Source organism: Natrix helvetica (genome assembly GCF_964273705.1).
Source record: "Natrix helvetica genome assembly, chromosome: 5".
NCBI lineage: Eukaryota > Metazoa > Chordata > Lepidosauria > Squamata > Natricidae > Natrix > Natrix helvetica.
In genome coordinates, this window is record NC_138551.1 from 3,926,145 (window position 1) to 3,941,197 (window position 15,053).

Below are 15,053 nucleotides of genomic sequence, written 5' to 3' on the forward strand. Positions count from 1 at the left end.
AAATCTCCCATTACTATTGTGGTGTGCTTCCTACATACCTTAGTTAGCTGACTAGCAAAGAGTTCATCTTCTTCCTCTGCTTGGTTGGGTGGCCTGTAGTATAGACCTATGGCAATGTCATTTCCCCCACAACCTTTAATATTGACCCAAATGCATTCAAGATAGTTCTCATTATTGTTGTGCTCTATTTCTGTAGAGACATAGTTATTTCTTATATATAGTGCAACTCCACCTCCTCTTTTATTTGGTCTATTTCTTTTAAATAATTTAAATCCTTCTAGCTGTATGTTCCATTTGTCAGTTTCATCCCACCAAGTTTCTGTAATGGCAATAATATCATATCTGCCCTCTTTTACTTGAATTTCTAATTTAATTTAACTTAACTTAAACATAAAGATGAGTCAGTGGCCAAGCACCTGAATTTTGAACACGAGACTGTGGGACTGATGCAACGGTTGTTAAGTGTGAAAAAACATTCGTAAGTCACTTTTTGCAGTGCTGTTGTAACTTCGAATAGTTACTAAGCCAATTGTTGTAAGCCAAGGAGTCTCTGGACCATTTCAGATCTTGGAGGTCATCTAGTCCAGCCCCTCCTCAAGCAGGAGACCCTGTACCAGTAATGGCTAACCTTTTTGGCATTGGGTACCCGCCCCGGTGCATGCACATGTGACCCCCATGTGTGCCCCGCCCCCCATGCATGTGACCCTCCTGCGCATGCGCTCGCGATACCACCACCGCCCCCGCCCATTTTTGGCTTCCAGATTGGTGCGGGAGGCTCTCCAGGCCCAAAACGGATACAGGGGGGCCTTGTGCGGCGTCCCTGTGCCCCCTTTTGGGCCTGGAAGGCCTCCCGCACCAACCTGGAAGCCAAAACAGGGCATAGGGGCGCTGTGCGAGGCCCCAAATGCCCCCTTGCATGCGCACGCATGTGCCCCACCCCCATGTGCGGCAGAGACCCGGGGATCTTATAATATGGTCTTCTGCCTTGAGCAGGGGGTTGGACTAGATGACCTCTGAGCTCCCTTCCATCCTTAGGATTCTGCGTTTGCAGTGACGTTTTTGGTAGACCTTTTCCTTGATTCTTTTCTCTCTGTTTGTCCTCCAGGAAGAAGACCATCTACAAGACCGTCTTTCTCTCCTTCGCCCTGATCGTAACCGTGACGCTCTTGCAAAAGGGCAGCGTTCCCAACCAGTTCTTCCAGACCCAGCCGCAGAAGTCTGTCCTCTCCCAAGAGCCGCTCAAAACGCAGAAGAGGAATGACGTGCTGCCCCTCGCCAACAACTTCTGGAAAAAGGGAGGCGAGGTTCCTCCGCCCGTCGTAGCCACCAAGAAAGAGGTGACGTCCTGGGACGTCACCGCCACCAACTGCACGGCCAACCTGAACTTCACCAAGGACGAGTGGTTCAGAAACCTAGAGCCCCACTTCCAACAGTTTCTCTTTTACCGACACTGTCGCTACTTCCCCATCATCATCAACCACCCGGAGAAATGCCGCGGCGAGATTGACCTGCTGATTGTGGTGAAGTCGGTCATCACTCAACACGACCGCCGTGAAGCCATCCGGAGGACGTGGGGTCAAGAGCGCGTGTTGGAGGGGAAAAAAATCAAGACCCTCTTCCTCCTGGGCATTGCCTCCAAAGAAGAAGAGAGGTCCAACTACCAAAAGCTCTTGGAGTACGAGGATCGGATCTACGGGGACATCCTGCAGTGGGACTTCTTGGATACCTTTTTCAACCTCACCTTGAAGGAAGTCCATTTCCTCAAGTGGTTCAACATCTACTGTAACCAGGTCCAGTACATCTTCAAGGGCGACGATGATGTCTTCATGAGTCCTGAGAACATCTTGGAGTTCCTCAAGGATCAGAAAGGAGGGGACCTCTTTGTGGGCGACGTGCTGTTCAAAGCGAAGCCCATTCGTAGGAAGGAAAACAAATACTACATCCCCAACTCTCTGTATGGCAAGACCTACTACCCACCCTACGCGGGCGGAGGGGGCTTCGTGATGGACGGGCCCTTGGCCAAGCGTCTCCACAAAGCCTCCGAAAACCGGGAGCTCTACCCCATCGACGATGTCTACTTGGGGATGTGTCTGGAGGACCTCAAGGTGACGCCCGTAGCTCACACCGGCTTCAAAACCTTTGGCCTGGTGAAAAACAAGAACAGCAAAATGAACCGCGAACCTTGCTTCTACAAAAGCATGTTGGTGGTCCATAAACTTCATCCAGTTGACCTGCTCACCATGTGGGATTTGGTCCATAAACATTTGTCCTGCTCCCAGAAAGCCAACATCCTTTAGCTCACCCGATTTTGGCCAAAGACCCTGGGGGAAAATCTCCAATTTCCCCACCTCCCCTTTCTAATGAAGTTGAAAGAAAGCAGGACGACAACGACCGATGGTGTTGGAGGGGAGGGGAGGGGTTTGTTGAAATAATTGGAAAAGTGGGGGGAGGGAGGTCTTTTTTTTTTTTCATATTTTATTTGTTCCCCTGTGGGACTTTTGAAGGATGTTTGGAAAAAAACTCAAAGAGATGGGGAGTCGATGGCCAGAAAGGGAATTGACTATTCCGGGAGAGATGAAGGATGACTACCCCACGTTGGGCAGTTGAGCAAAATCACACCTTTATTTGTGCCCTTTTTTGTGGTGTGCTTTACAGCTAGAGGCTGGTCCTAAAGCTAAGACATTTATTTCTAGCTCTGTGTGTGTGTATGTTTGTGTGAGTGAGAAAGAGAGTGGGGAGGGAGGAGAGAGGGGGGAGAATGTATGTGTGTGTTTCCAAAGCTGATTTAAAAAAACCTGTGGGCGAGGGGGAGAGGGTGTGGTTCTATGTGTCCAGCTCCATTTGAGCAAGCGGAAATATGCTTGCCTGCCGCTTGCACATCCCGGTTCCACACAGGTTGTGGCGCAGGGGTTGAGGACCCCCAGTCTGTATGCTTTGCTACATTTGTTTTGTTGACAAAAAATAAGGTACAGTAGCTAAATCTCTTCTGTTGGTAAAATTCTCGGTCAAGGGTGTCAAACTGGATTTCTTCGAGGGCCGGATCAAAATTGTAATTCTCCTTCGCGGGCCGGTGGAGGGGAGAGGATGGACACCTCTTGCAGCACCCTGCTGGCCAAAACGGGGTGTCTCCATGCCTTGTTTTCGGCTTCCATGGCCTCCTGCAACACTCGTCTGGCCAAAAACGAGCCTTGCGAGGCTTCTAGGCAGCTCATTTTTGGCTGGCAAAGTGTTGCTGGAGGCTGGAGAGGCCGAAAATGGGCCACAGTGCACCCTCATGTGTCTCCCCCATGGCCCGTTTTGGCTGGCAGAGGCACTCTGGAGCCTGTGTGTGTTCTGTTTGGGCACTCGGTACCGAAAAGGTTCGCCATCCCTGTCATAGTATCTTGTGGGAGCGGGCTCCTAAATCAGTGGGGTCTCTGACAATTCACCAGAGCCAACCTGCTGCGGCCACAGCCGTTTCGCCTTGGCCAATTTGCCGCGGGACAAGAGTTACACTAATACTGAAGAAATGGTGGAATAGAATCGTCAGAGAAAGGATTCGGAAAGAGGGATAGAAAGACATGTGAACGATAGCAATCAAAACATTTATTGATTTACTTTAAATACACGAATTGTTAAATTGTCCCACAGCGAGTTGGCCGCGGCGAGTTGGCTGTGGCAAGTTGGCCGCGGCGAGCTGTTCCCATTCTGCCACAGTCAGCTATGGTGGAATCCCCAACCATTTCGAATTCAGAAATGGCTGCATTGGTCGTTGAGTGAAACTCTGGGTCCTGTGACTGGACTGCTTCTCAGGTGGGGCCCCGATCCCTGCTTGGTCCAGAACGACATGGTTAGAGGCCCGCAGACGCAAACGGGGCTGCCCCGTTTTGAGGACAAAGAATTTGGAGCGTCCTGTCCCCCTTTCACCGCCACACCTCCTGCAAATAAACCTTAGCTCCCTGAAAGGCAGCCGCTGATTGATGGGCGCAAGCTGATAAATGCTTCCTCTTCCTGGCCTCCTCCTGCAAAGGGGGCCAGACTGGCTGACGGAGAAGCCCGGGCACAAAGAGAGACATTATTGATAGTGTTACAAAGGCAAGTTTCATGGTTGAGGTGTGTCTGAAAGGCCGGGCGTTTCCCGATCTTGTGAAAGGAGTTTCTGAACGCAGCCGATGGGGGACAGCTGTTGGCCAGAAGATGGATGGTGTGTGTTGTGTGTGTGTCTCAGAGGAGTGACCTTGTAGGCATTGCAGAAATGGGTGGGGAGGGGCTTTGCTTTCTGGAATTGCAAAAATGGGTGGGGAGGGGCTGCCTGCAAGGATCAAGTGACCTCCCCCTCCCCTCTTTCTAAAGAATTCTTGGAGTCATATTGCTGGGAAACACCCCCGAGGTGCAGTTGTGGGATTGGTGGGGAGGGGGGTTTCAAGGTTGAAAATGGGGAGGGGGCTAACCCGTGGCAGCCTCTTGATCTCTTTGCAATCTTTAATTCCACCCTCCCTGCCCCCGGGTTCAAAGAGTCCCCAAGAAGGCCAGCCTTTCTGTTGATATTAATGGTCACCCTGCTGCTGTCTGAAAGCAGCCTGAAGGTGTGTGGCTTTCAACTCCCAGAATTCCCCAGCCAGCATGGAATTCTGGGAGTTGGAGTCCACCTACCTTCAAGCCCTTCAAGGTTGAGAAACGCTGTTGTAAAAGAAAATTTGCTAATGGAAATCTGACTTATACACCCAGTAAAGAAATGCTGGCTGGAGGAAAAATTAAGCAAAATCTTTCCTTCCTTCCTTCCTTCCTTCCTTCCTTCCTTCCTTCCTTCCTTCCTTCCTTCCTTCCTTCCTTCCTTCCTTTCTCCCTCCCTCCCTCCCTCCCTCCCTCCCTCCTTTCTTTATTCCTTCCTTCCATTCTCTAACTAGCAAATGAGATAAATATGGACTTAAAATTGCTAAGGCTGAGAAAGAACTCACCTTATCTGGAGAAAAGGTGAAATGCCTACAATTTTCTTTCTTTCTTTCTTTCTTTCTTTCTTTCTTTCTTTCTTTCTTTCTTTCTTTCTTTCTTTCTTTCTTTTTGTCTATCTATCTATCATCTATCTATCTATCGATCTATCATCTATCTATCATCTATCTTATTTCCTTCTTTTTCTTTCTCTCTCCCTCTCCTTCCCTTCCTATGTTTTTTCTTTCTCTCTCTCTCTCTTTCTTTTTCTTTCTTTCTTCTTTCAGAAAAACTGCACATATTTTATTTTCCCCAAAGGTGTCTTAGAGAGGTGGGAATAGAAGCAGATCGGTTTTGCATATCCCCACCCCCCAAATAAGTGAAGTATTCCTTGGTGTAAACATTGGGGCCACCCCACCCCTTTAGCCTCCCAAAACTAATTAAGGCTAAGACTAATTGAGCTGTTCCAATGATTGATTGTATATGTCCTGACTCGGTTGAAGTGTATTCTGTCTGCGACACATACTTACTTCATGCCCGCTTATCGGTTGTTTGACTTCCGTAGCTGATTCTTTCTCAGATCTTGCTATGCTCAGTATTTTGAGCCATTAAAATATTCTGAATATCCACAATTAAAGGACACAAATTGCAAACTTCTTTTGCTAGAATCAACCCTGGCACCGTTTGCTCTTGTGACAATTGAGATGGGTCTGAAAATGTGTTGGTGTTTTGTTCCCCCAAAAGAAGATTCACATTTGACAGGTGGACAATTCATGACGGTGTTGAAGAGTATCCCTTAAGATTTCAAACGGCCTTAATTTTAAAGCAGGGATGTCCATCTTTGGCATCTGTAAGCCCTGTGGACTTCAACTCCCAGAATTCCCCAGCCGGTATAGCTTACTCTCTTGCAATCCTTTCCTCTGCAATCGCTTCCCACTTTAGGAGAAAAAGAATCAGGCAAAGCTGGCTGGGGAATCCTGGGAGTTGAAGTCCACATATCTTCAAAGTTGCCAAGTCGAACACCCTCGCTTTAAAATTAAGGCCATTTGAAATCTTAAATGATTTCAATCGTTGAAATCTTAAATGATTTCAATCGTTGAAATCTTAAATGATTTCAATCGTTGAAATCTTAAATGATTTCAATCGTTGAAATCTTAAATGATTTCAATCGTTGAAATCTTAAATGATTTCAATCGTTGAAATCTTAAATGATTTCAATCGTTGAAATCTTAAATGATTTCAATCGTTGAAATCTTAAATGATTTCAATCGTTGAAATCTTAAATGATTTCAATCGTTGAAATCTTAAATGATTTCAATCGTTGAAATCTTAAATGATTTCAATCGTTGAAATCTTAAATGATTTCAATCGTTGAAATCTTAACTGATTTCAATCGTTGAAATCTTAACTGATTTCAATCATTGTTCCGCAAAGCCCAACTTCTGTATTTCAGACAGACAGACAGACAGACTCACTCACTCTGCAGGTAATTTTTTGAAGTTTGGATGAGTCAGCCGGTGCTTGGATCTCCCCCACCTATCAGCAAGCTGACCTTACTGAACATTGGGGGAGGGGGGGAGGTGGATCCCACATGTGTGATTGTGAACGGCATGCAAAGAACGTGAGGCTCTCGAATGTGGCAGAGCCACCGGTGCTTACACACTTGTGTGTGCAAAAAAACCCCAAAACCCTGACATGGAACCACTTTTAGTACCTGATTTCGGTATTGCATTGTGTGATGAGTATGGAATACAATATTTTTCTCTGAATGGATGGTTTCAATGACCCAACTGCAGGGCTGACCTTTAAAAGAAACCCCCAAGTTCTCTGGGTCAATTGGTGTGCACAACTGTGAAATTTTAATTTGTGATTCCCCCCCCCACCCCCTTTCTCACTCCGTTCTTCAGAACGGCCCCATTTTGTTTGAGAGGCTAATTTGACCAGGTCAGAGGTCTCTATTTATGAAAACATTCACATATTTGCTTTGTTCTTTCATCCTCATCATCCTCATCATTATTTTTTAAATTGACAGCTATCTGCGACCAACAAGAATGTTATTTATAGCGGGTACCGTGTATATGTGACAAGATCTGTGTTGCTTTGATGTGGTGAAGATGCATATACGAACACAACTGGATTTATTAATATTTTGGTTTCTTAATAAAAAATGATGTTTTAAAAAAAACAAGTCTTAATGTCGTGATGTCAAGGATCTGATTGACGAACTCAACTCGGCAAGCACTGACGAGACGACCGGCTCTCTTTGCGCTAAACTTTATTGAGTACATCATTTCGGCACAGCACGAAAGCCAAACCAGCTCTGGCTAATTCCCCACCCTTCAGTATAATGTGTGGAATCCTCCCTGCTTCCTATGTGTGCAGGTCACATTGTCCAATTAATTGTCGCAACCTTGTTTTGAGATGTCTTGAAAGTCTGGCAAACACTTGCTGAGGTGACCTTGGTTCTCACAGCTTGAATGCTTGATGTTTAAAATCCACATTCCAATTCCTCCTTCTCTCCCACCATGGTTACATAGCCCCTTGGTACAGGTGGTCCTCGACTTACAACAGTTTGTTTAGTGACTGTTTGGAGTTACAACTCAAAAAAGGGACTGATGGCCGTTTTTCACACTTTACGACCGTTGCAGCGTCCCCATGGTCTCGTGATCAAAAATCAGATAGTTGGCCACTGACTCATATTTATGACAGTGTCCCGGGGTCATGTGGTCAACTTTTGTGACCTGAGGAATGAAGTCAAGGGGGAAGTCGGATTAACAATCATGTTGCTAACTGAACAACTATTCTCCAAAGCCCCTGAGGGTAGAACAAGAAGCAATGGATGGAAACTAATCAAGGAGAGAAGCAACCTAGAATTAAGGAGGAATTTCCTGACAGAACGATTAATCAGTAGAACAACTTGTCACCAGAAGTTGTGAATGCTCTAACACTGGAAGTTTTTATGAAGAGATTGGACAACCATTTTCCTAAGCAAGGGGTTGGACTACAAGATCTCTAAGGTCACTTCCAACTCTGCTTTCTATTTCTGTTCTGTTCTGTTCACTCTACACTACTGTACTCCATTCTAATTTCTATTTTATTCTATTCTAATTTATATTCTATTCTAATTTATATTCTATTTAATTCTAAATTGCAGTGAGTCACTTAATAAGAGTGGCAGGAAAGGTTGTTAAATGGGGCAAAGCTCATTTAACAAATGTCTCTCTTAGCAACAGAAATCAGGGTGGCCAATTGTCGAGGACTCCCTGTATTTCACTGGGCTGAATGTGTGTGGATTTCAACTCCCAGAATTCCCCAGCCAGCACTGAATTCTGGGAGTTGAAGTCCACCTGCCTTCAAGCCGTTCAAGATTGAGAAACGCTGTTGTAAACCAAAATTTGCCAATGGAAATCTGACTTATACACCCAGTGAAGAAATGCTGGCTGGAGGAAAAATTAAGCAAAATATTTCTTTTCTTTTCTTTCTTTCTTTCTTTTTCTTTCTCTCTCCCTCTCACTTCCTTCCTATCTTCTTTCTTTCTTCCCTTCCTTTCTTTTTTGTTTCCTCCCTCCCTCCTTCCTTCTTCCTTCCTTCCTTCCTTTTCTTCCCTCCCTGCTCTCTCCTTCCTTCCTTCCTCCCTCCCTCCTTCCTTCATTCTTTCTCTTTCTTTCATTCTCTCTCCCTCTCCCTTCCTATCTCCTTTCCTTCCTTCCTTCCATTTTTCTTTCCTGCCTCCCTCTTTCCCTTCCTCCTTCCTTTCTTTTCTTCCCTCCCCCTCTTTCCCTCCTTCCTTCCTTTTCTTCCCTCCCTCCATTCATCCCTCCCTCCTTCCTTCTTTCTCTTTCTTTCTCTCTCCCTTCCTTCCTATCGTCTCTTTCTTTCCTTCTTTCTTTCCCCCTCCCACTTTCCCTCCCTCCTTCCCTCCTTCCTTTCTTTCCCTCCCTCCCTTCCTCCATCCCTCCTTCTTTCCTTCTTTCTCTTTCTTTCTCCCTCTCCCTATCTTCTTTCTTTCATTCTTTCTTTTTTCTCCCCCCCCTCCTTCCCTCCTTTCTTCCTTTTCTTCCCTCCCCCCTCCCTCCCTCCCTCCCTTCCTTCCATTCTCTAAGTAGCGAATGAGATAAATGTGGACTCTTAAAATGGCTAAGGTTGAGAAAGGCCTCACCTTATCTGGAGAAAAGGTGAAATGCTTACAATTTGCAGGACAAATGTTCCATTCTCCACAAAGAAAGCAATGGAGGAATTACAAATCTGACGTCAATACCAGGAAAGATTGCAGGGCAGATGATGAGGTGGACGAGTGTAAACCTTTCCACAATCACACTTAATTACCAGGTGCCGTTATGAATTTGTCAAGAACAAGTTTTACCAGACTTCCTCCCTCCGCTGTTCTGAACCATTTCCTTAGTAGATCAGGGGTATTGCGGAGAAGTAATACGTCTTGATTTACTTTATTTATTTAGTTTGTCAAATATGTACGAGATAACAGCTATGAGTATAAACATGGACAAGAACACAGGACATGGGTACAAATAATTGGGGACAGTAGGACAGGGACGGTAGGCACCCTGGTGCACTTATGCAGGCCCCCTTTACGGACCTCTTAAGGGGTGAGGTCCACATTAGGCAGTTTAAGGTTGAAGTTTTGGGGGTTTGGGGGTGTAACAACGGAGTCGGGTAGAGCATTCCAGGCGTTGACCACTCTGTGGCTGAAGTCGCATTTTCTGCAATCGAGTTTGGAGCAATTTACCTTGAGTTTGCATCTATTGTTTGCCCCGGTATTATTGTGGTTGAAGCTGAAGTAGTCGTTGACAGGTAGGACGTTATAGCAGATAATTCTGTGTACTCTGCTTAGGTCAGACTGCAGCCAGTGCAGTTCCAGATTGTCCAGGCCCAAAATTTCGAGCTTGATGGCAAAAATGGATTCTATGGTGAGCAGAAGCGGTTTTCTATTCAGCAAACCATTTGACAAACTCCAGAGAGTCGGAATAGCATGCTAGATAAACCTCAGTTCTTTCTTTTACTTTAAAGAAACAAGAAGTTGCTTGTTTCAATCCACCAGGAAGGAAGGAAGGAAGGAAGGAAGGAAGGAAGGAAGGGAGAGAGAGAGAGAAAGAGAGAGAGAGAGAGAAAGAAAGAAAGAAAGAAGAAAGAAAGAAAGAAAGAAAGAAAGAAAGAAAGAAAGAAAGAAAGAAAGAAAGAAAGAGAAAGATGAGAATATTAAAATGATCATGGCTGGAGAATTCCTGCATTATGCAGCTGTATTTCCACACGTTTGACTATATTAGGTGGGTTTTTGTTTCTTGTTTCCCAGTTGGTATTGGCATCTGCAGCTACAAAGAAGAGGGGGCCAAGCTAATCTCCAAAGCACCTGAGGGTAGGACAAGAAGCCATGGTTTGAAAATCAAGGAGAGAAGCAACCTGGAATTAAGGAGAAACTTGCTAACAGTCAGGACAATTAACCAGTGGAACTTGCCACAAGACGTTGTGGGTGCTTCATCACTGGAGGTTTTTAAGGAGAGTCTAGACAGTCACTTTTCTGCAAGGGGGATACTGCTTAAGCAGGGGATTGGACTAGAAGACCTCCAAGGTCTCTTCCAACTCTGTTATTCTATTCTATTTTCTATTCCATTCCATTCTATTCTATTCTTTCTATTCCATTCCATTCCTTATTCTATTCTATTTTCCATTCCATTTTATTTTATTCTATTCTATTTCCTATTCCATTCCATTCCACTCCACTCCACTCCATTCTATTCTATTTTCTATTCCACTCCATTCCATTCTATTTCCTATTCTATTTCCTATTCCATTCCATTCCATTCTATTTCCTATTCTATTTCCTATTCCATTCCATTCCATTTTCTATTCTATTCTGTTTTCTATTCCATTCCATTCCTTATTCTATTCTATTCTATTTTCTTTTCTTTTCTATTCCATTCCATTCTATTTTCTATTCCATTCCATTCTATTCTATTTCCTATTCTATTTCCTATTCCATTCCATTCTTGTCTATTTCCCATTCTATTCTTATTTTATTTTCTATTCTATTTCCTATTCCATTCCATTCTATTTTCTTTTCTTTTCTATTCCATTCCATTCTATTCTATTTTCCATTCCATTCCTTATTCTATTCTATTTTCTATTCCATTCCATTCTATTCTATTCTATTCTATTTTCTATTCCATTCCATTCTATTCTATTTTCCATTCCATTCCTTATTCTATTCTATTTTCTATTCCATTCCATTCTATTCTATTCTATTCTATTTTCTATTCCATTCCATTCCATTCTTTTCTATTTCCTATTCTATTCCTATTCCATTCCATTCTTTTCTATTTCCTATTCCATTCCATTCTATTTTCTATTCTATTCTATTTTCTATTCTATTCTATTTTCTATTCTATTCTATTTTCTAATCTATTTTCCATTCCATTCCATTATATTATATTATATTCTTTACCTGAAATGGTACAGGATCCCCTGCTTGAGCAGGGGGCTGGACTAGAAGACCTCCAAAGTCCCTTCCATCTCATTCATTCTAGTCTCCTAGCGCTGAGTAATCTATGATTCAATCTATTAGGCAAAGCAAGAAAAATATTGGAGTGTGCAAGAACAGATTCTGAGCACAGATATTGAGAGATAAGGTGGTTGTATCATATTATAGGTAGCCCTCAACTTACAACCGAGCACAACATTTCTGTTGCAAAGTGTGACATTTGTCAAGTGAGTTTTTGCCGCGTTTTACGATCTTTCTTGCCCCAGCTTGTTAAGTGAGTCACTGAAGTTGTTAAGTTAGTCACACAACAGTCCCTTCCAGTTCATATGAAACCAATTCTAAATCATGGCCCTAGGATGGTGGAGTGAGCCAGGGCATCCCCAAGGAGCTGCCTTATTGGCATTCTGAAACCTGGTATCAGGCATGCCTCCTTCAGTATCCAAGAAAGAAAAACCTCAACTCCATTTGAATAGACATAAAGTACTTTTACTAGATATGAATTGAAAGCAGCGAAAAGAAAAGCAAGATCTGAGCCAAAAAGGCACGAACAAGTACATATCAAACGTTTACCCAGCACCCTCCCCCCAATTCCCCAACCCAATGTCCAATTTGCAACTCCCTAAGGTGTCATGTGGGGTGCATCTTCAAAAGGCCTCATCAAGTTGGTAAGCGAGGCGGTTGGCCTTGACCAAGTCCAAACACAGGCCATCAGCATGCGCAGAAGATGGTGAGAACAAAACTCCCTTGTCCATAACTTCTCCAGGACCAGTAATTCCCCCTCCCAAATATCTCAAGCCTCCTCCCTCCCCATTTCTATGGCAGCCGACAGCAAGCACTGAAAGTAGAGGCTGACATTCGGCCCTCCTTCAGAAAGGATATCATCCCAGTAGAATTAAAAGTACCCTCAACTGGAGCCCAGGGAAAGATGCTGGCCCTTTTAGACTCTGGATGCAGGTTTTGAAATCAGGTGGATCGTGGGGGGCGGGGGAGGAATCCATTATAACTTTGAATGGTTGCTAGGTGACCAGTCATAAGTTGACTACCTCCTATGGCTCAGAAGGATGGGCTGCCCCATAAAGGAAGCCTTCCCCAGGCCCTCATTCAAGTTTACTAGAGTTTTCTTCTGACACATTTTGCAACTTCCAGCTCTTTCTTCCTCCTCCTTCTCCTCCTCTTGTCCTCCTTCTCCTTCTCCTTCTCCTCCTCCCTACTGCTACTGCTACTACTACTATCTGATTTTCCCCAAAATAAGACCTCCCTGGATAATGTGCACAAATGGGCTTTTGAGCGCATGGGCTAATAACCCCTCCCCCAAAAATAAGCCCTCCCAAAAATATTGCAACAAAGCAGCAGCCATGAAGTGACCACGCTCCCCGCTTCCTGCACCTCAAAAATAATATTTTTGAAAATAAGTCCAAGCACTTATTTCGGGGGCCAAAATAAAATAAGACCCTGTCTTATTTTCGCGAAAACACACTACTACTTTTTCTCCTTCTTCTTTTCAAATTTTTTCTTTCTTTTTCTTCTGTTTTCTTCACCTTCTTTCTATTCTTCTTCCTTCTCCTCTTCCTTCTTCTTCTTTTCTTCTTTTTTCCTCCGCCTCCTTCCTATTCTTTTCTTTTCTATTTTTTTTATTTCTTCTCTTCTTTCTTTTCCTTCTTCAAGTCTGTAGAGATTCACAGTCATCCACTTCCTGGCTGTCCCAGTAGTGCTTTTCTCGGGAGGCAAATGGACTTTCTTGTGTTTTTTTTCTTTGGAAGACATTTCGCTTCTCCTCAAAAAGCTTCTTCAACTCTGGCAGGATTCCGTTCTCCACTATCCTGTCAGAGCTGAAGAAGCTGCTTGGATGAGAAGCGAAACGTCTTCCAAAGAAAAAACAATATTTGATGGACAATTCGTGACTTTATATACAATTGAAAATGGTGATGCCCAAGTATAAAATGTTGGAGAATTTTTTCATATGGTAAGAACAATAGAATGAGATAGGTGATACTATAAAGACATATTATTACTAAATAGATCAATAATGATGTAATGGAATGTTGGCGTATACATGAATCTAATCTTTAGAATATTCATTTTCTTTTCTTTTCATCTTTTTCTGATCTTTTCTTTTCTTCTCCTTCTTCCTATTATTCTTCCTTCGCCTCCTTTTCTTTTTTCTTCCTTTCTTCTTTCCTCCCTTCCTTTCTTTCTCTTCCCTCCCTCCTTCCTTCCTTCCATTCTCTAAAGAGTGAACGAGATAAATGTGGACTCCAAATCTGTTTTTCTCTTACACTGAGAACCACCAGGAGGCGCTGCAGCTCAGGGCCATTGCTTCCTCAGTGCTCTGCTGCCACCTTGTGGGGAAATAGAGCATTTTTCTGCACCGTCCACATAAAGCTGACTTTTCACTAAACCTTTTCTCTCTCTCCAGAATTCAACTACAACCGCCATGATTCCCAGCCAGTTGCTGAAGGAATGGAGGCACCAACCTCTGGAGACACGAACCAGAGAAGAAACCACTGCATGCATTTCTCATTTCTTTCACAGACAGCCGGCTTTTTATATTGGCTGATTTCACAGGATGGATCAAACTAGACAGAATTAAAATATTAATCTGGATTAATATTTTCCCCCTAGTTTAGTATGTTAAAAGAAAAGGATAAAGCTCAGAGAGCACCAAGGACCTCAGAGTTTTCCTCCTCCTCTTCTCCTTCCTCCTTTCCACACACAACACTCCCTTCTAACACTGATGATGTTATGTAGTTGGGCAATGAAACGTCTGCAAAAAACCACCAAGCTCAAAGAGCACCTAGGGACCCCTCATTTCAACCCTGAGCTACACATATTCTCCCCCAAAGCACCGGAGGGCAGGACAAGAAGCAACGGATGGAAACTAACCAAGGAGAGAAGCAACCTGGAATTAAGGAGGAATTTCCGGAGTTAGAACAATTAAGCAGTGGAACAATTTGACAAGTGATGGGTTTCCATTTATTTTTTACTGCCGGTTCGCTCGTGCGCCCACGATGCTTCTGCGCAGGCACTCAGCCTCCCTCCGCCACCACTACCGGTTCTCTCGATCCGGGCCAAACAGGGAAAAACCCACCTCTGTCCTTCCCTCCAGAAGTTGTGGATGCTCCAACACAGGAAGTTTTTCAGAGATTTGTCTGAAATGATGTAGGGTTTCCTGCCTAAGCAGGGGGTTGGACTAGGAGACCTCCAAGGTCCCTTCAAACTCTGTTATTCTATTGTATTCTAAATGTTCGATTCTATTAATTCTATTCTATCTGTTCTATTCTATTCTACCTATTGTATTCTAATTTCTGTTCTATTAATTCTATTCTATTCTACTCTACCCTATTGTATTCTAATTTCTATTCTGTAGAATTTAATACAATAGCAGAGTTGGAAGGGACCTTGGAGGTCTTCTAGTCCAACCCTCAGCCTAGGCAGGAAACCCTATACCGTTTCAGACAAATGTCTATCCAACATCTTCTTAAAGACTTCCAGTGTTGGGGCATTCACAACTTCTGGAGGCAATTTCTGTTCCACTGATTAATTGTTCTAACTGTCAGGAAGTTTCTCCTCAGTTCTAAGTTGCTTCTCTCCTAGATTAGTTTCCACCCATTGCTTCTTGTTCTACCCTCAGGTGCCTTGGAGAACAGCTTGA

General features: G+C 43.9%; 1 protein-coding gene across 2 annotated transcripts in view; it reads left to right on the forward strand.

Annotated features, from left to right (window-relative positions):
* B3GNT7 (UDP-GlcNAc:betaGal beta-1,3-N-acetylglucosaminyltransferase 7) overlaps positions 1 to 5,344 on the forward strand; it is a 30,112-nt gene extending 24,768 nt beyond the window's left edge. For both annotated transcript variants that reach the window (XM_081956127.1, XM_081956126.1), the window contains exon 2: positions 1,106 to 5,344. In XM_081956127.1, coding sequence (XP_081812253.1) covers positions 1,106 to 2,297 — 1,192 coding nt within the window. In that variant the 3' untranslated portion in view covers positions 2,298 to 5,344. The remainder of the gene's footprint in view (positions 1 to 1,105) is intronic.
* The last annotated feature ends 9,709 nt before the right edge of the window (positions 5,345 to 15,053 follow it).